The 23,298-nt window shown below is 40.5% G+C and overlaps 2 protein-coding genes across 2 annotated transcripts in view; one reads left to right on the top strand and one right to left on the bottom strand.

The window, feature by feature from the left end:
• The window catches only part of CEP131 (centrosomal protein 131), a 25,085-nt gene extending 17,742 nt beyond the window's left edge, over positions 1–7,343 (top strand). Inside the window, exons 20-25 of the mRNA XM_029284027.1 lie at positions 551–625; positions 2,401–2,543; positions 3,384–3,561; positions 4,202–4,398; positions 5,227–5,287; positions 6,985–7,343. Of these exons, the coding sequence (XP_029139860.1) occupies positions 551–625; positions 2,401–2,543; positions 3,384–3,561; positions 4,202–4,398; positions 5,227–5,287; positions 6,985–7,059 (729 nt within the window). The 3' untranslated portion in view covers positions 7,060–7,343. The remainder of the gene's footprint in view (positions 1–550; positions 626–2,400; positions 2,544–3,383; positions 3,562–4,201; positions 4,399–5,226; positions 5,288–6,984) is intronic.
• Positions 7,344–14,582: 7,239 nt separating this feature from the next.
• PVALEF (parvalbumin like EF-hand containing) overlaps positions 14,583–23,298 on the bottom strand; it is a 12,394-nt gene continuing 3,678 nt past the window's right edge. Inside the window, exons 2-5 of the mRNA XM_015815130.1 lie at positions 19,184–19,293; positions 17,888–18,023; positions 15,893–16,008; positions 14,583–14,666 (exon numbers count right to left, since the gene is read on the bottom strand). Of these exons, the coding sequence (XP_015670616.1) occupies positions 14,620–14,666; positions 15,893–16,008; positions 17,888–18,023; positions 19,184–19,289 (405 nt within the window). The 5' untranslated portion in view covers positions 19,290–19,293 and the 3' untranslated portion in view covers positions 14,583–14,619. The remainder of the gene's footprint in view (positions 14,667–15,892; positions 16,009–17,887; positions 18,024–19,183; positions 19,294–23,298) is intronic.

Raw genomic sequence — 23,298 nt, 5'->3', positions numbered from 1 at the left:
CCCCCCCCCCCCCCACAAAGTGCTCCAGCCCTTTCCTCCTTGAGGGAGGGAATTGCAGCTTGATGAGGCTACATATGGACTGGGATATTCTCTCATCAGTTTGACCATGTGACTTTGAAGACTATGGAACTAGAAAGGTGAAGCTGGAGATACAGCTTTAAGCCATTTGAAGTTAGAGCGACAGATCACTCGCTTCCTTTGGTTTTATTCTCCCTTTTTCTTTCTAACCAGAATAAGATTTAGGTAACTTTAAAGGTGGTCTCTCTCTCATATCACTGTCGGCTCTGCCTAGCTTAAGAAGCAGGTATCTGCTCCCACATAGCTATAGACCAAAGCTATTCTCAGATTCATGACTGTTGCAGAATGAAATGCAGAGTGAGTGAGCCCAGTTCATTATGTGCCCCCCTTAGTGAGTAATCTGATAACATCCTCTTCAGTCTTGCAACTTGGATCCCTTAGGCCCATCACGTGTTGTGTACTGGAGATTGGAAAGAGGCAGTGGAACTCTGATCCCTTTCTTTTCCTCATACTTTTTTTCCCCCTTCTCAAGGTAGAAATACAGACCTTGAAGATGCAACTGGCTATGGAGAAGCAGGCCTGGGAGGCCAGTTACCTGAAAAAAGAGGTAATATTTGTAGCTTCCTTTCCTAAGCCACACACTCATCATCCATCAGTGGCTCAGGGGAACTTTCCTGGTGTTAACAAAATATCCCCAACTATATACATGCATGCTTGTTAAATATTGATTTACAAACTGATCTCCCATTTGCAAAGGGCTTGTGACACCTTTTCATGGTTGCTTCTAGGGCAGGGGTAGGCAACCTCGGCTCTTTTATGACTCATGGACTTCAACTCCCAGAATTCCTGAGTCAGCTATGCTGACTCAGGAATTCTGGGAGTTGAAGTCCATGAGTCATAAAAGAGCCGAGGTTGCCTACCCCTGTTCTAGGGAATCTGAGACCAAAGACACAAAGCTTTAAAAAGTTAGTACGGTTCATTACAGAACTAAAACCAAGTTCAAAATACATATCAGGGGACTCAGAACCACAAATCATACTGATTAAAGAACAGTTACACAATATATAATAAAACATGAAAAAGGCAGTCCAGGTAGTCCCTGACTTACGACCGCAATTGAGTCCAACATTTCTGTTGCTAAGCAAGACAGTTAAGTGAGTTTTGCCCAATTTTGCAACCTTTTTTTTACACCACGGTTGTTAACTGAATCACTGCAATTGTTAACTGAGTAACATGGTTAAGTGAATTTGGCTTCCCCATTGACTTTGCTTGTCAGAAGGGCACAAAAGGTGATCACGTGACACTGCAACAGCCGTAAGTGTGAAAAGTGGCCATAGGTCTGTGTCATTGTAACTTTGAACGGTCATTAAATGGTTGTGAGTCATACAGTAATACAGTAAGATCCAATGAAAACAATATTTTTATTTGAATACTACAGTATGTCTATATAATTCTTACAATACTATTTTTGGAAAGGAGAGAATTATAACAAAATAGCAAAACTAAGAATTGCAGAATTGGGTGGGGGGTGAAGCAGGAAAAATAGGAGTGACCTAAAAGCAGATTTGGAAATAATTCCTAAGGAAAAGTGCTAAGGATAAACATTGAATGCAAGTTTTAAGAGGTATTGCAGAGATTGGATTTGTGGGGGGGGGGGAGACCCTTTGAAAAGATACACAGAGAAGATGTTATTTGGTTCATTGAAGATTAATTGAAAGGAATAGGAATTAGTAGAAAAAAAATGCATGTGTTCCACTCTGTGGAAGTTTGCTTAGCATTTTTGGAGAAAGGATGAAAAGAGTAGAGGCAGAAAAAAGAAGGAGATTGCTTTTACTTTTGGGCTGGGGAAAAGAGCAAGAGCAAGAATATTTTAGCTATTAATTTCATACCATGTATTCAACTTCAACCTGCAAGAGACAGGATACCTCAAAGATAATCCTAAACAAAGAGTTTTATTGAGACAACCAGATGTGGCTACCTCAGCAGGATGTGAATTGACTTAGTCTTTCTTTCAAATATAATATCAAAAATATAGCTGCACTGGCACAAATTGATGCTTACACACAACAAAAAACCCATCCCTCCCTTTTGGCTTAAATAAGAAGGCTCAAGTCAGCATAAATACAACCTGGTGACTATTTCTATATCTTGTGTCTGCCATTTCAGAGAATTTTCTAGGGGATTGTGGAAGCATTGAAGTAAGGCAACATAACCCATCAAAGGTGCTGGCAGAATCTTAAGGGGGGGGGGCATACATCATTCTGCTTGATATGTGTCTTGCCTAAGTTTCAGTTGCACCTTTGTCAAAGTAGAATGCCTTTCAACAGAAAGCTGTTTTAACTGGTGTGTGTGTGTGTATGTCTTCTTTTGTGTCCTCTTCAGGAGGCCTGGCTACTAACTCGAGAACGGGAGCTAAGAGAAGAAGTCCGGAAAGAAAGGGACAAGGAGATTGAGCTAGTCATCCAGAAGCTAGAAGCTGACATGTCCTCTGCCAAGGATGAATGCGAAAGGATCGCAGAGAACAGGTAAGATGCTGGTAGATGAAAGTCAGAGATGATGGTCAAAGAACCAAAAGACATTTCTGAGAGTGAATACTCAGCGTGGCAATTGGTTGAATTTGCAGTAAAGCGCTATAATGAGGTTATGCTTTTTGAAGTTCTTAACGGGAAGCTGATATGATGGATATGCTTTATGTCAGTGTTTCTCAACCTTGTGCTGGCTGTGGAATTCTGGGAGTTGAAGTCCACATGCCTTAAAATTGTCACGGTTGAGAAACACTGCTTTATGTGCTTGAATCATGGTGTAGATACGTGTGAACATCTTGAGCTCTTTGCTGTGAAACTAAAGAAGTTAATTGTAAGCCATGGAAGCCTGAAAATCCAGGATGAAAGATCCCTTTTGGAAGTGGCTCAGGCAGTCACCTCCCGGATTCATTGAAGTGTATGAGAGGAAAGGAGGAAGAGCACAATCAGAATTTCAGGAATCTGTTATCTCACTAAATAGTTTTAGGCTTTCTGTGGAGTTCTTTCCTTTTCTGGTCTATCTAATGGGGCTGACATTTTCAGGATTTAAAAAGATGCAAATTGTGACCGCAGCCTTAAATAAAGCCTCTCACTCCCATACTTAATTTTTCATGCCGTGGTAAGTCCTATAAAGAGACAGTGGTCTGAACTCATACTCTGCAGCCCAGATCTGATCCCAGTAGCTGAACAATTTTGCCACTGTGCCATTGTATTCTTCACAACTTGTAAATTCAGGAAAATTGTGTTTAAAACAATGCTGTACATTAAAAAAAACCTTGGACTCTATATACCTCTGTTGCTCTAGAGCGCAATTAATCGAATAATCTTCCTTTCTCTGTTCAGACTAAAGAGAATGCGGGACAAATACGAACTAGAACTGCGGGAATTGGAGCTGTCGGAACGCAGGTTTCAAGAACGTTGCAATGAGCAGAAGGGCCATTTGCTGGAAGCAGAAAGTGAGACCATTCGTCTCCAAGGTCTTCTACACCAGAAAGAACAGGAAGTTGAGGACATCCGGAAGGTGAGTTGATCACAGGAAAGAGGACTCCTAAATGTGCATTTTTGTTCTGATAAGCTCCTTTTCTCCCAGTATTCTTAAATTTAGTTAAGAATGCTTAGTTCTAATGCAGCGGTTCTCAACCTATGGGTCATGACCCCATTTGGGGTCGATTGACCATTTCACGGGGGTCGCCAAGCAAGGCTGTCCGCCATTTTTTCCCCTTTTCCGGCGGGTGCCTTACCTCCCTTGGGCTGGGCCAGCTGGTGGTCGGCCTGCTCCGTCTCTGCCGCTTGCCAGCTACGCCTCGGCCGGCGCAGGGGACGGAACCACACTTGCGCGGCGTTCCCAGGCAGGGAAAGTCCTTGACTTACGACCGGCTGGGTAGTCCTCGACTTACGACTGGTTTAGTCCTCGACTTATGACCGGTTTAGTCCTCGAGTTACGACCGGTTGGGGGTCACGGCATTAAAAAGGTTGAGAACCACTGTTCTAATGCTTCAGAACCTGTGAATCCCACGATAAAGGACATTGATCTAGCATTGGTCCATACCTAAGGACAAAAAGAAATGCGAGAACTGAATGAAGACGGTACACAGGCTGATTTTAAGCCTGGGCTTTCTCACAATAAGAACTAAGTCTTTTTCACATGCTTGCTGTAATAGGTGAAAGACCAGTTAGCTCAGGAGCGCAGCAGCCTCTCTGAGGTTATTCGGCAAGAGTTTGCAGACCGACTGGTGAGCACAGAAGAAGACAACAAACATCTCAAGATAGAAATGGCTGAACTTCGTGCCCGCCAGCGCTTGGAGCTGGACAGAGTGATGCGAGACAAAGAGGAGGAGCTGGAAGAGGTGCATAAAAGGTAACAACAGTTCTCTTATCTTCTTTTCAGATGTTTAGTTCTGACCCAAGATCCTACTGGAGTCCAGCACTGAGTTAACGTTTCCATCCTTCCCAAGCCAGATGCGCAAAACATAAAATGGTGGCCCTGTGCATTTGGCAAGCTGTGCCAAGAGGCAGTTTTAACAGATGAGAGGTGTACCTTCCTAATCAATTTAAAATCAAGTGTGCCTGATTCCCTGGCTTATTGAACTTTTCAATCAGAGCAAAGAACAAAGCTTAACTGCTTACTCCTGTTTTACACACTATTGTTGTTTGTTGCCTCTCGTGTCAATGGCACCCTATTAAATTTATATAGGAGTGATTCATTCATAGACTTCGGAGGAGTATGAAAACTGTAGGATTTGAATGGAGGCCCTCTGCCCTGCAGGATCTGAGGTGATGAAGGCATTTCTTCTGAAAGTCTGTTGTTATGTGTCCCAGATGGAACACTTCCAAGCACAGTTTCTATTTAAGCCTCCGTGTAGTTTCTTCCCAAAGAAGAAAGACACAAAGCAGCCCAAACTGAAGAGAGCTGAATTGCAAGAGTCCTATCTGGAGTGTTTCCAGTCCTGGTTTTGACCAAAGATCCCAACCTTTATGCTTTTCTGAGGAGGATGTCCAGCCAAAAAAAAAAAAAAAAAAAATTCTGCCCAAGGATATAACAGACAGTTAGTTTTTGACTTGTTCTTGTAAGCTACATGTAAGTGCTTATGTAAGCAGAAAGGTGGAGTATACATTTAATGATTATGCTAATGAAGAAGTTGTTGCTTGGTTATCCGATTGTCATCTCATTTGACCTTCCGTGTAGAGTGAAGGCAGCAATTGTGAAGAAAGAGGAGGCCGTGAACAGCTTTCGAAAGCAGTATGAGGTGAGGTTCTGTAAGGCCTGCCAGTTCTTGTGAAGAATAATAAAGGTTTTAAGGTAGGAGACTTCCAAGAAAACAAGTGGAGAGTGTTCCATGAGGAGAAACAAGCTTGTGAAACTGGCTTGTTATAGAAAGGCAGAAATTGGATGAATAGGGTTCCCCCCACCCTTGATGGCCATACAGTATTCTTTTTTCCACCACCCCCTCCCTTTCTATCCATTGTTGGGAAGAAAACCAACTACATTAGTTCCACCCAGAGTAGTGTAGTTTTTTTGCTGTTCAAGGGTTACATTGGAGAAACCGGAGGACACAATGTTGGAGACCTACAATTTTTCCTTTTTCGTCTGTTGGACCATTTTCCAGTTTGCATGAGGATAAAGCCGCTGGGCTCCCTGTGTTAATCTGCACAGTAGCATATCTTACGTGTTTTTCCTTTCTCTGCAGGGTAACAGGGACAGCCCTCTTATTTCTTAGTGAGGGAGGGTGTTCTTAACTCGTAGCTCCTTTAATCCATATAGTAGACAGGGCCACATTTTTTTTCCTGAGCACTTCAGAATTTCCAGTTTTCCTTGCTCTTTATTGCTAATTCTATCGGGGACTGATGGGTAGGTCCTCCTTCACCCCAAATTTATGGACGAATAATTTATAGTTTATATACCTGCCATCTCACCAAAAGTAAGTCTGGTTGAATATGCAGTCTGGAAGGGTTTTTTATGTGTGTGTGTAATTTTGGAGATTCAATCTGTTCAGCGCCAAAAAAGATGCTTTATATTCAAAAGTTCCAGGTTCCCGAAATAAATGACTAAAATACACTATGATTTTATTAAGAGTTTGGTCAAGAACCAATTGTGTAACACCTCAGCAAATAACCAATCACTTTGGTCTATCAACAATTAAGTGACCATTGTTTTATATTTGTCTGATGATAATTCATTTGTTTTTGAAATAATGTTTTTGTATACAATGCTTACACAAAACACAGATCAAAATAAGATAACAGTCACAAATATTTAGTTTGTTATTATAGTCTTATGACTTGCTTTATATGTATTGTGCAACATGCAAGAATATACATACCTGAAAACTTCAAATATTATAGCGCTTCTATTTAAAATTCCAATTTTTAATTTTCTCTTCAAACTTGCAAGCATTTCCTATTTGATTTTCCCGACTATATGAAAAAAATCTTTAGAAATAAGACTTTTATCTTGCTTCTCTGAGTTTCTCAATAAACAGAAGTTTTTACCAATGTTTTTGTATTCGTGGTTCTGAATGTTAAAAATTCAGTCAGATTATAATAATATATTGCTGATGCAAATATACTGAAATACTGTTTCTGTTACACTCTCATGAGATTTGATTTGGTTATTTTCTCTTGCTATCTGTTATTTTACTATATCTTGTATATCTTATAAGATTCCAGACAAGCCTGGCCACAAAAGAGTTTAACCCCACAAAATATAGTTTGGGATCATTGGAAGAAGGAATGCAAAATTACGTCTTCTTTATTTGCCAAGGATTGTAAATCTCAGGGAAAGACACAGACTATCTCAGTCTGTCTCGTCACTAATAGTTATCAAAAGTGTCAGTTTTGGAAAGTGCACCTAGAAGGCACTTTCCTCTCTGAGATGTAGGGCTACTTAGGTATAGTAGAGCCCTCAAACCTATCACCCTTTAAGTGAGCTCTCTTCTCATTGCAGGCAGCCATGAAGAGGGCAGAGCATCTGGAGTCGCTCTTGGAGCAGCAGCGTAAGCAGTTGCTAGCAGCCAAGTAGCAACTGAACCAACCCTAACCTGGTGGCCCCTGTAAGGGTTGAGTCAAATGATTGTGCAGAATAGCCGAATAAAACTGCTTCCTGCGGTCCAGAAAATATGGAGTCAAAATGAACACTAATCTGTTTGTTGGTGGGGGAGAGGGGTAAGGTCTTTTTTTTCCCCCTCTGATTGTTATTTTTTTAACTTGTTCTGAGATCTGTCTTGAAGAAAATATCTGGAAAAAAGATGGTATTCCATTTCTTGACATTGTATTTTAACAGTAAAATACAGCTAATTTGTAAAATGATTGTCTAGAACTGTGTTTTTCTCCTTTGGTCAGAATATAATAATAACTTTTTAATACTTCTTAATACTCATCTAATGTTTTTTTTTTATAATCGATCCTGTTTAACCATTGAAACCATAAATCTGAATGCAATTGTTTTTCATTTTTATGCATAGCTCCTATAAAAGACAATATCATCCTTATAACAGTCATTAAACAACCAAACAAAAGACTACCAGTGTCTAGTTTTAGGGCTTGTGTGGAGAACAGATCACATTTTAGCTCACTTATGCAGAAATAATGAAAATTCAAAAGAGTTCACAAACTTTTGAGCATCGTTGTATTTATGTAACATACAAGTTTTTTGACACCCATCCAGTTATGGACACTCTGATTTGGTATTATGAAAAATGTCCAAGTGCAAGAAATCAGGAGCCAGGAAAGAGTTCAAAAGCAGTATGAGTTTATTTCATGCTACCTATACACAGCGGTAAAGGCAAATTAGCAACTGAGTGCAAGGGGACTTAGGTCTTTTACAGGGGGACATAGGAACTCCAAACTGATGGTGCGTTTGACCCCGCCCTCAGACTTCAGTCATCTCTTACAAAAATAATTCAAATAAAATAGAAATACAGTAAAATGAATGTTGTAGTGTAGGGCATTCCAGTGATGGTGTGGTCTCCATAATTTATACTCTATAAGGGGAACAAGGGAATTGAATGAATATTCTACTTCATGTTTTGAATAGTTCACAAAAATAGGAGACTTTTGTTTTTCTAGACACTAGGAGATGCTAGAGAATATTATGCATCAAAGCACTAACTGAATGTCCTGTTTAGCAATTCGCTCTTCTGAGATTCCAGAAAGAGAAAACGTAAGAGCTAGAAGCTGCTTCTTAAATGGAATTAAATGAAATAAAGAAAGCTGAGATTTGCAAGACGTAAATTCCATTTCTATTTTTGGCTCACCAAATGGTGAATAAGATCTGAGGCAGGGAAAAAATTGTTCTGGATAAAGGCACATGAAGAAAGAACACAAATAAGGTTTTGCAAGTTTGTTTGCCTCACTCTTGTCCTTTGGGAGGATTCCTGATTCCCAACTAGTGAATATTTTATTCCTAAAATCTCCAACCACTTAAATTTCATCATGTATTATTTCAGATTACTTTTAACTTAAAAGTCACTAAGGAATTCCAGAGAAGTAGTAACCATAGTGATTCATCTGAGGAGGAGGAGGAGGAGGGCGGTTTACAAGGACTGATTGGCTTTGCCAGCTGTCTTGTACCAAGCCTCTCACAAATGGAAGATCAGAGGAACTTTGACGCTGACTTCCCCTTGAAGAGAAGGTCACACATAAGAGGGCGTTTTACCACAGTTCTGCTGCAGAACAGAGAACCTTTTTAAATGTGCACACGAAACGGAAAATAATGGGGGCATCCCCATCGAGTTCCACTTTTAAGACCCATTATGCAACCTGCTTTTCATCTTCTGCGATATAACGCTTTAATTGGAACCGAAGCTTTAATTGGGATTCTATCCTGATTTTCTTAATGGATTCACTCAACTGTATAATTCTGTGATTCTTCTTTTTCTACTTCTTCTCAGTTCAGCAAAGCAGGAGTGAGGATAGTCAGATAAGGAAAAGGAAGATTTATTCAGGAAGGGAAGTCTGATATCAGTACAACCCACCCAAACAACTCCATGGACCTACAGTTGTACTTTCATCTCTAAACAACAACAAAAAATAAGTCCTCAAAGCCCTCCTTGGCGGTCAATTCTACAAGGAGAAGGGATGGGCCATCTGATGAATTTTTCTATCTGCAACCTCAGAAACTCTTTAAAAAGGCAGAACTGTATTAAAACTACTGGCAAGGCAGCACAAAGATCCTTCAACTGGATCAGTCAGACACTGCAGCAGCTTCCAATCCAACCCCCAAAAGTTTTTGAGGTATTCTCAGGACAGCACTGCTGCCTTTTTCCACAGTGTTTTCTAATTTGGGCTTCATAAAAGCGTAGGCTGCTTCAGCTCTAGACAACAAGGCTTAATCTCTCCCAAATAACATGGCTTGTGTTATATAATCAATTATATGGAGTTTATCTTGGGCAGTAGCCCAGAACTATAACTGTGATTAAGCTTGGGTTGGGATTCACATTATCCACTATAATCCTAGGCCAAGGCTTGCTGAGCAACAAATTCATCTCAAAATGTTATTTTATCATCCAGAGATTTGGTGAACTGTAATTTTCTGGCATCTAAATGCACGATGCAAAGCTACAGTACTTCATAGAACACTGGTTGGTTTTGGTAATTTTGAGGGTAGCAAATTTCCATGGCAACGAACAGTTCACGTGACTCGGGAAGGCTCAAAAGAAGAGGCTGCTCCACTAGCAATGTTGTGAGTATTTTTAGTATATTACAAATACGTGCTACTTCTCAAGCTGGAACAAACGTCCCGTAGCTAGAATGCAAGTAGAATATTTCCTGGAGCTTCAGGAACTACTGGAAAGGTGGCAAAACGCAATGCGGGCCTTTCCCTGTTTACTTTCTCCACTGTCCCATGGAGGTTATCCATCATCGTCATCGTCATGAATGGCCTTCTGATGTGTGGGCTTATATTGCCCTCATGTGGTCACTGCATTCTGGAAAACGTCCATGAGCTTTTAGCCACAAGGTGATCGGCTCAGTACATGGTTTACAAAGAGTCATTGCTATACAGGTAGTCCTCGACTTGACTTAACCACAATTGAGCCCAACCTTTCTGTTGCTAAGTGAGACATTTGCTAAGTGAGTTATGCCCCATTTTATCACCTTTCCTGCCACAGCTGTTAAGTAAATCTCTGCAGTTTTTTAAGTTAACAAACACAGTTTTAAAAGTGAATCTGGCTTCCCCGCTGACTGCTTGTCAGAAAGTTGGAAAAGGTGATCACATGAGTCAGACATTGCAACCGTCATAACTGTGAGTCAGTTGCCAAGCATCTGAATTTTGATCACGTGACCCCAGGGTTGCTGCAATGGTCATAATTGTGAAAAATGGTAAGTAACTTTTTCAGTGCCACGTAACTTTGAATTGTAAATATATGCACTGTTGTAAGTCGAGGACTGCCTGTACGTTATTAAGCATTTTCTGACTCAACGACCTTACCAATATTTCGTGCTTGTGCTTGGGAGTATTTCTAAGCCCTGCTGTAGTATAGGTGGCAGCTGTTCTGTGTATTGCAGAAGCTGGATTATTTCTTTGGCTGTGCCACTCACTTGGCTTTGCACGCTCGTGGCAGTTCCTGTATTTAATCTTTCCCCTCTTCTGTAGCAATTCTAGGCAGCTTGCCAGGAGCCTCTACCTGAACTGACAACTTCAGCTGCTTCAGCCGTGGCTCTTAAGCCACCATGAGATAACCTTCTTGAGTTTTTTCTTCTGGAACAAGAAGCTCAAACTCTTTTCCTAACAAATTAATGTGAGATGGGACACACCCTTTTCTCCAGCCTGTTCCCCTCTAGATGTGCTTTAACTCCATAATCCTCAGCCACAAAGCACTTAGAAGAAGGAATTGCAGGGTAATAGTTTTTGTAATGTACCGCCTGGTTGCAAATGGTGTCGGCTTGGCTCTATAATGTTAGGTTCTTCCCAGAAGTGAGTACCGGTATCTCCTACTGGGAAGTGAACTTGGCAAAACTGTTGCACCAGCTCTGAAAAGGACTAAAAGCCACCACCCTTTACTTTCAGTGAAAGACATGTCAATGGGTCTTCTCCAACCTGGTATTCTCCAAATATACTATTTTGGCTCCCAGAACCAAAATAGACCTGCAGTAGGTGCAGGTAGCATTCCCATAACGTGACAGTTTCATTTAATTACCATTCAAAGTTAGAATGATGTAAACAAATTAACGCTTTGTGACCAATCCTCACATTTCTGACCATTGCAGTGTCCCACGGTCATAGGATCACCATTTGGGTGCTTCACCATTGGCTCACAAGAAACAGTTAACAAAGAAGGCAGATGGAAACTAATCAAGGAGAGAAGCAACCTAGAACTAAGGAGAAACTTCCTGACAGTTAGAACAATTAACCAGTGGAACAACCTGCCTCCAGAAACGGTGAATGCTCCAACACTGGAAGTTTTTAAGAAGAGACTGGACAGCCATTTGTCCGAAATGGTGTAGGGTTTCCTGCCTGAGCAGGGGGTTGGACTAGATGACCTCCAAGGTCCCTTCCAACTTTATTATTATTATTATTATTATTATTATTATTATTATTATTATTATTATTATTATTATTATTATTATTATTATGTAAAATCCTAAATCGTGGTCATGTGATGCTTCACTTAGGGACTACAGCACTTAGCAAGGGGGTTGCCAGTCTCAATTGTGGGCCACTAATCACTAAGACTTCCTGTACTAGAATTCTAGAAATTGTAACCCAATATTTCCAAAGCAATACCAAAGTGTAGAAAGTGGAATGCAAAGTTGCATTCAGGACTGAAAGGTTTTTAAGAATGCAAATTATATCAGCTGCAGGAAGTGATTATAGCAAGGAAATGGGGCTGTTATGTCTGGTTCTCCTTCCAGGTTAAAGGCCAAAGCCCTCTACCATCCCTGCAGGTTTTTGTTTTTTTTGCTTTCAAGAAGACCAAAGAGGTTTGTCATTGTTAATCTTCTAGACTTTTTTTTTCATTTCCCCATCTAACCTACAAGCTTGGTATCTCCTGGAGGTTTCCCATCCAAATATTAATTCTGATCAACCATATTTAGTTGCCCAGCTTGAACTTGGCCAGATGATGTCATTTGAGGAGTTAACAAAATCTGTGGAGCTCTATAAAATTATCTAGACAGCAACAAAAAATTGGGACAGTGGAAAATAGTGATATGGTCAGGTGAGAGTTGACTGCTACTCTTTTTTAATTATCAGAAACCTTTTGAATATTTTAGAATAGTTGCTTTCTCTGGTATGTACATATTATGGATATTCTTTATATACTGTATTACCCTTTCATGCAAGAACAGAATGCTAATTCCTAGTCAAATGGTTTAATGTCAGGCTGGCTTATTCTTAAATGCTTTGATTTGTCAAGTATAAAACTGCGTAAGCTCAAAGTTTTGTTCTTTTAAATGGGCAACTGACTGTTGCCTGCCACCCTCGTATTGGAATATTGGTGTTGTGTTAAAGCATAGGGTTTAGGGGATAGAGGTTCATTGTGTGCTTTCTAAAGAAGACAATTTATACAGGTTTCTAAAGCTACTCCTTAAATTCAGGATCTAAAAGGGGGGGAAGGCTCCTGTGTGCAGACTTGGAATTTTGATTCCAATGGATGAGTACTTAAGAGAACAACATAGCTGGAAGGGACCTCGGAGGTCTTCTATTCCAACTCCCTGCTCAAGCAAGAAACTCTGTACCATTTCAAACAAATTATTGTCTAATCTCTTCTTAAAAATCTCCAGTGTTGGAGCACCCACAACCTCTGGAGGCAAGTCGTACTTGCGAGGCTGCCACCGTTGGCATGGCTAGTCGAACATCAGCCACCCAGGTTACTGTCTTACCACCCCATCTTTTCCACGGACTTTTTTTCTCCTGAACAAAGGGCATCTATCCAAATAAAACATTGGGGTACAGGCCACCTCCTCGCTTTGTAAACTTGCCCATGAAATGAATGTGAGCACAGAGAAATGCAATTTATGCACGAGAATACGTTTTCCTTGCCCCTTTGTAAGCTCGTTTTAAAAATAAAGAAGTTTGGCAGATGCCATGGGTGGTGTTTGCAGACATAGTGGTGACCAGAATCTAAAAGGACTGAGCTAGCCCATTGGGACAAGCCCAGATGCAGAAAGCTTTCCTCCCTTGTTGCAGTCCTCAAGAAATGTCTTTCTCTGAATGAGTCCGTGCATTGGAAAGATTCCTTTCCCCCCCTGGTTGCTAAATTCAGTGGCAGCTCTGGTAGTGAGTCTTTGGCGCTAATCCACGATGCCCCTTGTTGACACTTGGTTTGCAAAAGAAAATGAGAGTCACCATTTCAGGACTCTTTTGTGATAGAATAGATCAGTGGTGGCGAACCTATGGCACGGGTGCCAGAGGCGGCACGCAGAGCCCTCTCTGTGGGCACGCGCGTCATCGCCCCAGTCCTAGGTCTTCATCTGGGTTTTATAAAACCTTTTCGCTTTAGGCCTCCGCCGCCGTGTGCAAAAAAAAAAAAAAGGTTCAGTCAATCAGTCAATTTCAACTTCTTGCAGGAAAAAATAAGATCTTGCAAAGTTGGAATTGATTGATTGAACTTTTTAGTCCCACCCAGTCTGCCGTTACCACAGCCACACCCACCCAATGGGCCACACCCACCCGGCACCCAACAATGCCTAAGTGGGTTTTGGTTTGCAGTTTGGGCACTCGGTCTCTAAAAGGTTCGCCATCACTGGAATAGATCTTCAGAGGGTGTCATGCATGCATCTGTCTTCAGTTTCCCCTCAACCCCTTTTCACTGGTCACACACATCCTCAAACAAAATGTAAGCTACAGCCAGTGTGGTGAAAACATATGGCATTTACTTGCCTCAAGAACATTTTCTTTTTGTGGCATAAAACCTAAGCAAGCATTTCTAGTTCCGTGTTGCAAGGCCAGCAAAGGATTTAGAGGAGAGGAAAACATGGCATTAGGAGGAGGTGGGGTTTTAGACCATGTTCATCCAGATGTCATTCAGCCCCATGTTCTCTGTAACTAGAACTGCCCCCACTGCATATTTTGCACACCGACCGGTCTCCACTTCCCCAAAGAGCAGAGCCAAGGAAAACAGGATTTAATCTTCCAGGCAAAGGGAGCAGTCAGGGCACTGGTAAATTTAATGAATAAAGGCTAGGGAGAAGGGCAGGTTGCAGCAAAGAGTAGGGAAGGATAGGCCTTCTGTTCATTGTTCTAAGAAAAGCTGGTCTTGCTCTGTTACCACAACTACATGTCTTCCACCGGGCAAGTATAGGCTGAGGAAATGAGATTCCCGTTCTCATGTAGCATAGCCAGGAAAAAGCCGGTTCAAAAGATTGGGCAGGGCATTTCATAACAAGCTGCTTGCCCCAAAAGATGTCACAAAGAGAAATATAATGAATGCTTTGAATTGTTTCTGGTGCACTACAGAGGACATTTACCAAGCTGCAGATGCGCCCGCCCCCTCCTGCCCTCCCAAATCTTCCTGCCCCCCCAAAAAAGGTACTTCAAGAAAAAAAAAAAGAGAGATACAAGTACCAACAGATCCCAACAACCATCCCAGCCCAGCACACCACTTTTGAGTAGAGAAGTAAGAGGTAGGTTTATTTTTCTCTATTTTTTCTCTGGAATCTTCTCCTTGGTGACCATATCAGTAAATTCTGCAATGCAATAAGATAATCAGAATTCAGTAGGTTTGGCATTCAAATATATACATCCTACCTGATGAATGGATACTTCTCTTCCAGCTAGGTTGCAACTCTGAATAGTTTACAGATAGAGGTAGTTTAGAAAGGCGAAACAATGCTTTATTTGCCCACCACCAAAGCTAGCAGGGCAAGCTGCTTATATAAACAGGAAGCAAAATCCTCATTCACTTGCACTGATGACGTTACATAATTGGGTAATGAAATGTCTGCTAGCAAACAACCAAGCTCAGAGAGTACCAAGGACCCTACCATGCTTTGTTTCTACAGAAAATGGATTTAATTGTGGCAGTTTTACCACTGGGTGTTAATTATTAGACATAGTTGATTCAATGGTTTTCAGCAAGTGGTAGTGTGGTATAGCAGCCCTCAACCATCACCACTCTGGGCTACACTTGGTCTGAGCTTTGTAAGTAAAGAAGGTGGTTCTTTTGAGTCAACTGGATTAAAATATGCCAAGAAATAAACAACTGGCTCTAATCTAAGAATGTTTGTAAAATATGCAGTATCTGACTATTAAAAGTGGATATTAATATAGCCATGCCTCTGGAAAGGTCTGCATTATGCTGTAGTTCCCAGCTCCATTTGTTTCATGGGAGCCTAGGGCATCTTTCTGGAGCTGGTGTGAAAGTCTCTTTTTTTTCTTTTTGTACCCAGCCACACCCACCATTTTGATGTTGTTCTCTTCTGCAGTCATGCTGCTTGTCCCACGATCCTTGCTTTTTATAATTGAACCAACTTTGTCACAAGCTCTTCTGACTTTCTGGTTCTAATGTTGTCCTCACAATTTGTCCTAGATGTGAACATTGCAGAACAGTGACCACTGTGATGCTTCCTTTATTATTTGCCGCAAAATAGCCACATTTTCCTTTAAAACTGTGTTGCAGCAACTGAGGGCCAAAATGCTCGCAAAAAACTTGAGCACGTCTCATAGAGTCCATCTAAAAATTAAATTACGGTACTCTTTGTGATATGACAAAGCTGTATTTGTATTTTTTTTTGCTATGGGGAACAATTACACAGATAATATTTAATTTGTTTAATTTAATGTCGAGCTAAATCAAATCTGGCTTTTGTTTTGGCCCTGCCTGCTTTTTGTGTGGTCTTCTGTCTAAGAAGAATGAATGCATCTTTTCTCTGAAAAAGATGCTACTTGTGTTCTTAAGCTCTGTTCTGCCCACCTTGAAAATCAATCCTCCCGTCGCCATCCTTGTCTGCAGCCTGGATCACAGCTTCTGCTTCTTCGTCTGACAAGGGGACAATTGGCACGTTACTGGGCACTGCAGCTAGGATGTACCTGTGGGTGAGAGAGGTGGAAACTGAGCCGCAGTAAGGAGAGGTGCATTGGGCTTAGTAACTCCCCATGCACAATTTTGCATCACCATCATCATCATTCTCGCTTCATCTCTTCCTTCTTGCCCATTTTTACTGAACTTAGCCAAGAGCAAAGCAGTTCCAAAAATGAATATTCTGGCTTGGCAGGATAATCCATTTTTTTTCTAGCCTGATGTGCTGTAAGGGTTGAATGATGACGCTTGTTGCCCCCAACCATATGGGTTGGCAGGATGACAGGAACGATAATCCCAAGGAGCCTGTGTTTGAGGAATGCTGCACTGTCTTTCACAGGGATATGCTATTCCTCCCTGCCCTGGATTTCTGCTCACCTTATTTATCTTTTCCTCTTGACCTCAGGAAAGGATTTAAGTAAAAATGGGGAAAACTAAATTGTCCGCAAATGTGGATAGAGTGGGCTTTTGAAAATACATTAAGTCATGTGAAATTAAAATTGTGATTAGTAAATGGACTAAAAATATAACAGAGTATAATGATGAGGCACGAGGCGGTTTCTTAGCTGAGAAGGGACATTGGATCTAGTCCTGTGTAAGGTAATCAGATGCAACAGAAGACAAAATTTGAACAGGCATGTGTAACAGGATTCAACACAGGCAGTGGACATGATGAATTTGTAAAGGTTGCATCTGTTAACCTTTTCTCCATAATTGTTACAGCCAGAATTCTGTTCCATTTAATCGACTCTTAACACAGGAGGTAGGAACAGTCTTGATAGGAAGTTCCAATTCTGCCTTTCAATCCACTTAATTATGGGATAAGAAGTATAAGAAAATCCACAGAAAACAGGATTGGTCATATCCATTCCTTAATGTAAGGATTAACTCTTATGCTAAATGTACTGTCATAGCAGTATAATCTATGGCAAAGCTGTCCAGTTATGACTCAGACTAATTTTCATGTAGCTATTGATGTGATTTCAAAAGTTCATTGCAGGGAATCAGTTCAAAATTCCAGCAAGATTTCTAATTACTCATCTAGTAATGGGACTCATCTAGTTTATAAACATGGCTTAAAGCATGTATCAAAAGGCATGCATTAAATGGCTTAAAACATGAATTAAAGGATCTCAGCAGTCTAGAGTTTTGAGATCAATAGAGGACCTCAAGAATCAATGCTTTGAAGGACCTGCGGAAAATGTATTAGAATGGCTTCAAGGATCTCTAGAAAGCCCCCTCATCATCTGAAGAACCAGACCAGTTTTGGAAAAATAGTTTCAAGAATCCTTGAAAAACCTGGAAAAGGCAGGTCCTGAAACATCGAAACAAGATGCCAAAAAATGGCTTGAAACATCTGTAAATAATCTTGAAGAGAAGAAGAATGGTGGCTCATGTGGTTAGGATGCTGGTATGATGATTGGCAGGCTGGCATTCGAGACCCAGTTGCTGCTGCGGGATAGGGTGAGCTCCCGTCACTCGCTCCAGCTCCTGCCAACCCAGCAGTTTGAAAGCAAGTGACCATGAATAGAAAGATCCATACCACATTGGTGGGCAGCTTAGTGGAGACATGAAAGGAGCCCCAACTGGATGTTCTCCAGGCATTGGTGATGTCACCGGCTAATCCTTTCAACCCAGAAACGCTTTGGTGCTCCCGACATGATTGTAGTAGCTTCTAAACACTGGTAAGTCCAGAAGTCAGCTGAATCCAACTGAACCTAGCTCCTCAGAAATTAACAAATTTAGCTTATGAAGTTAAAAATAAAATGATGAGGTGACTCCACTCCAACATTTTGTACCTCTCCATCTGTAAATAAAGCAAGCAGACACATCTCTCCTTATTAACTTTCCCCTTGTGCTTTGTAGCAATAGACACCAATGTTATCTTACTTGATTTCATTCCATTCAATGAAACCACTGTCATCCTTGTCAAGCAATTTGAAGGCTTTTCGCAAATGAACCTCCTTCTCCTCCGATGTCAGAAACTTCTGCATGTATTCAAAGAATTTGGTATAATTGAACGAAGCTGCAATGGAATGGATAATTTTTAACTGATGAATTATATTGTTAGCACGATATAAATATGGTCAGCAGTACTTTATTGACACTGTATGTGAAAGCTCTTATTTTCATATATTGGACATAACTATGGCTCACTTCACATCCCAGACAGTAACAAGCCCAGATTTAACACTGAAAACTACAGTACTGGTAGTCCGTGACCTACACCCATTCATTTAAATGTCTATGGAGATTCTCTATTTCTATTGGACACCCATTCATTTAGATCCTTTGAATTTACAACAGAGCTCTAAAAGGCGACTTATGATCATTTTTCACACTGATGACTGTTGCAGCAGCCCCAGGGTCACATGATCAAAATTCAGACACTTGGCAACTGACATGTATTTATAGCGGTTGGATAGATAGATAGATAGACAGACAGACAGACAGACAGACGATAGATACATACATAGATAGATAGATGATAATGATAGAAAGAAAGAAAGAAAGAAAGAAAGATAGATAGATAGATAGATAGATAGATAGATAGACAGATAGATGATAGATACATACATAGATGATAGATAGATGATAGATAGATAGATAGATAGACAGATAGATGATAGATAGATGATAGATAGACAGACAGACCTACCTTTATTGTGATTTTTTACTGTGGCCACAATGGCACCCATTAAAAATGAAATTTAGTTGCTTGCTCTCAAAGTGTACACATACATAATGCACATTTAAACATACTATATACAACATATGTATAGACCAGGGGTAGGCAATCTATGCTGGCTCAGGAATTCTGGGAGTTGAAGTCCATGTTGCCTACCCCTGGTATAGACATACACCCTTACATATAAGTAACATATGTGACCACCTTCTGACAAGCAAAGTCAATGCGGAAGCCAGATTCACTTAACAGCCTTGTTCCTAACTCAACAACTGCAGTGATTCACTTAGCAACTGTGGCAAGGAAGGTCATAAAAATGGGGCAAAACTCACTTAACAACTGTCCTGCTTACAAACAGAAATTTTGGGCTCAATTGTGGTCGTAAGTCGAGGACTACCTATATATGCAAATGCAGGTTATCAATTAATCTGGATATGACATCTGATATCCTTTCGGAACCTACTGCAAATTCAGCCATTTTGGTTTCTTTTGTTCCTTACCGTGGTGCCTCATTTCTGAGGGCAACTGGTCGAGATCTTTGTCCGTCAGGGATGCCCCCATGGCCAAGGCCACTTTTTTGAATTGGCAAGAAATATCATCCTCCATGCTGCTATTGATTGTAAAAAAAAAGAATTTTATGTGTTAAAAAATGTGGCAGTACTGTACCTCTCTTGCACATCAGCAGTGGTAGTCCGACACATCCCAACCAATTCTAAACAAGATTCTTTTAAAGCAGTACTTCCAAAAGATACTTTTTCCAGCTCAGTTTTAGTGGTAGCACCCCTCTAAAATAATCAGCTGATATTATCCATCCTAACAAGAGATAGCAGTTTATAGAAATCTGAATAACTTTAGGGGGAAAAAAAACCTATTGTGCAAAACTTTCCAAAACAAGCCAATGAGAAATAAGTTTGCCTGGGGGCCACATAACACTGGTAGGAAATAGCAAAGCAAGAGTGAGAAAAATAAATAATAAGTAAAAATAAGAGCAGCAGAGAAGAAGGCATGGCTGGTTGACTAAAACACTGGAGCACAACACATTTCAACATTTGTCACTGCGATTACGTGATCTTCAGGAACAACCACAGCTGTGTCCTAATGTGATTCTTTTCACGGAAGCCAAGTGACCTTGAATTATGGCATGATAATTTAATGAGCATCTCCAGTTTTGGACTTCATGCTAAATCCTGCTAAATCCTGAATGGAAGCTTCCCATCTTTTTAATTTCCACCGTGCTGATGAGAAGGAAGAGAATAATTTCTTTTTGTAATGCTAATCCATAATTTAGCATTCTGTGTATCACTTCCCCACCACCTCTATTGCCATGGTTTCTAATATTGTTTTTATATTCTTATAAACATATCAAGATTTTTTTTGACAAAAAGTCACATATGATATCTTTTCGATTTAGCACTAAGGTTATAATACCCCAGAGGACAAACAGCTAGAACTATAGAGATTTGAGCATCTTGCTTTCAAGCATAATAAGGGAGCTGAATTCTGTTTTAGCAAAGGGGCATAATTTCTGTCAGTGATTGTATTTATGAAGAATGCAAATGCTACTCGTGTTTGCTTGCCTCAAGTCAGGTTTTATTTAAGACCCTGTTTAGACCTATTTGTGTCTTCCTATGACAGTTCCCTAGGTCAGCCTTCCCAATTTATCTTTTTTGCTTTGTGGCTGGCTGGGATTATCATTTATTTGTCATTTATTTATGGAAACCATGTCCCTTTTTTTGCACCAATGGATGGTATCAAGGCAGCCAACAAATTCATTTAAAAAAGTAATTATAGCAATTATAAAAACTCACCATAAGCCCCCCCCCTATGATGGCCTCAACTTCATCAGCTAAAAGTCTGTTTTTGCACCAAAGTCCTGCCCAAATATAAATATTTTTGCTGTAGAAATAGATTACCTCCCTTGATAGGAAGTTCTAAAAACTGGGAGTAACTAATGAGAAGGATTTTTCCAACCTGAAGTACTTCTGTCAGTAGCAGAATTTTGGGATGAGATTCTGCTGAAGTTGTTGATGGCCAAGCAGAGTTGTGTGGGGGACACTATTTTCCAGATAAAGTTTGAGAGAGAGCACAACCTGGGAAATCTGGCACTAAGCCCTTCAGCTTTCACTCCCACGCACAACAGGAATTCCTACCAATTTCCACAGATAAAAACCCAGTCATCCAAAGTAGATTTCAGTCCTAAGTGAAGGGGCAATATTGGTTACTGCGATTATCTTCCATTTAATCCAAACGAAAGAAGCTTTCGATTGCCTGCTAACACCACAGGCAGATTTCAAATTCCAATAAATCCTATTGCACTGAGCTAGCTACTGATCTTGCCAATGATGCTGTCAGCAGTTCGTTCTCCCTGGCTCCTTCCCCATCGCCAGCAGCCAAGTGTCTGATAGCCGAGGGGAACTTTGAAGTGAGTCACGCTTACTTCCCACACTGTGCATCATAGTCTTCATTTAATAACACAAATGGAAATCCCTACACAATAGTTGGATGGCAAAGGGGCATGAATGATCAAAGAGAAGATTTCTAATAACATTTCTGGAAAAAGAGATCAAAGACCAGGTGGTAGCCTAATCTGTGTGGTGGGACAGGGGATCCAGGAAGGCCACGTCTAAAAGGGGTAGTCTCTCTCGCATTCAAAAATTATGAACGAGGTATGTCTAATATTTTAATATTGGAATATTTGGGCTGATGTGGAGCAAAAAAAAAAAATCGGGGGGGGGTTCCTTGGCACACTGATGATGTTAACTAGTTTGGGTAATGAAATGTTTGCAAGAAAACAACCAATTTCAGAGAGCACCAAGGGCCTCTCATTTCAATCCTGAGTAGGAGATGCCTAGGCTGAACCCGAGGGAGGAGTCAAACGTGTCATCAGTCATGAGCCCCTTCACACCCACAAGAGATCTAAGTTCAGCCCGCCTTGAATTCCTTCTACTCTTATCTCCCACTAATTTCACTTGGCCATTAGTAGTTCAGAATCTTGTAGAGAGTGTAAGCTTGCAATAAATCTTTATATCCATTTGAACTGTCTGGATCTCCCAATTTTCCTGGCACTTAACAAATCCTGAGCTACAAACGTTCTCCTTTATCAGCAGCAAAAATTATTTATGCATATCAAGGAGGAAAGTCCCTTAATATTGCTAAAGTTTTCTTCCAAGTAAAATGGTATCCTGCCACATCTTTGTCTTGTTCTTTGGAGGCCTGATGAAACTGCATGCAGATTCACAAGCTGTCAGCTAGCCATGCCACCCATCAATCACTCTCAATTTAAATTCAAGGATATCTGATAACCAAAGTGGGATGTATCTAAGAAAATTCTAAAATTCTGCTCCTTCTTAAGGATAGGTAAGCTAATGTTAGGTCTCCAGTCTTCTCTTCATTGATTAATGCAAGGAATAAATATTGTGATTTAGCACCGCCGTCTTCCTTTTCCACAAAATGAACTACTTTGTAAGTAATTCATATTTTCTGGCAATCCTTCTAAGTCATTCTTATTCTAGATTGCACGGACATCATTTAAAAAGCCCTTTCAAATTCTATCTATGTATAATTGGAGAAGTTAACATTCTAAACACAACAGTATCTATTTCTCAGGCAAACCCAGCAATCCAATCTTCCTTCCAAACTTTTCTAAGCTGCATCTTCAGCATAATATTATAAATGGAAGATGGGAAGCAGAAGCCAAAAATGCTGAGATCAGATTGTTATGACAGAAGAATCATCACCTATAGTTTGTTTCTTCGAGGCCACCAAGATCATGCAGCTTTTTGGTGCAGATTGCAAATGCAACTAGGAGTAATGGTTGATAGCAAACAAAAGGAACAAGGGCTGGTTGCAAACATCTTGCCAGGCCCCTAAAAAAGAGGTTGGAACAGCAACAGACCAGAAAATGCACGTACACAGCCAGATCAGAAACAGAGCTGCATCCATTGTGGCTTCTCAGATGGAAAAGCAGAAAAACAGCGATTCAGTCTAGCAATCAAAAGACATCGAGGTGAGAGGCTGCCAAGCTGGCGCAACTGTGGCAATTGTCCCCAGGCCGCTCCTTAAAGGGCACTGAAGTGTTCATAATGGCAATGAGATCAGCTCGTTTGTTTACAAGCGACCTTTACAGAGTAAATCCTCTACATGAGCTCTTTCGAGGGCCATTAGGGAGAAAGAGTAAATAATAATAATAATAATAATAATAATAATAATAATAATAATAATAATAATAATAATAATAATAATAATAGTTGGAAGGGACCCTTGGAGGTCATCGAGTCCAACCCCCTGCTCAGGCAGGAAACCCTACACCATTTCGGACAGATGGCTGTCCAGTCTCTTCTTAAAAACTTCCAGTTTTGGAGCATTCACCACTTCTGGAGGCAGGTTGTTCCATTGGTTAATTGTTCTAACTGTCAGTGTATTGTCACTAGAAATTCTACTATCTAGAATTAGAGATTCTACAATGATTAAAGGTCTAAGAATTTCTTCTAAAGAATATAAACTTAAAGCCTTTGCGGATGATTTGGTTTTTACATTGTCTCAACCAACTGAGTCACTGGAAACTTTGTTGCAAGTGCTGCATCAATATGGCAAGGTGGCTGGATTTAGAACTAAC

Source organism: Protobothrops mucrosquamatus, unplaced genomic scaffold, assembly GCF_001527695.2.
Source record: "Protobothrops mucrosquamatus isolate PMUCROS unplaced genomic scaffold, P.Mucros_1.0 scaffold_99, whole genome shotgun sequence".
Taxonomy (NCBI): domain Eukaryota; kingdom Metazoa; phylum Chordata; class Lepidosauria; order Squamata; family Viperidae; genus Protobothrops; species Protobothrops mucrosquamatus.
This window is presented reverse-complemented; position numbering and strand designations above follow the sequence as displayed.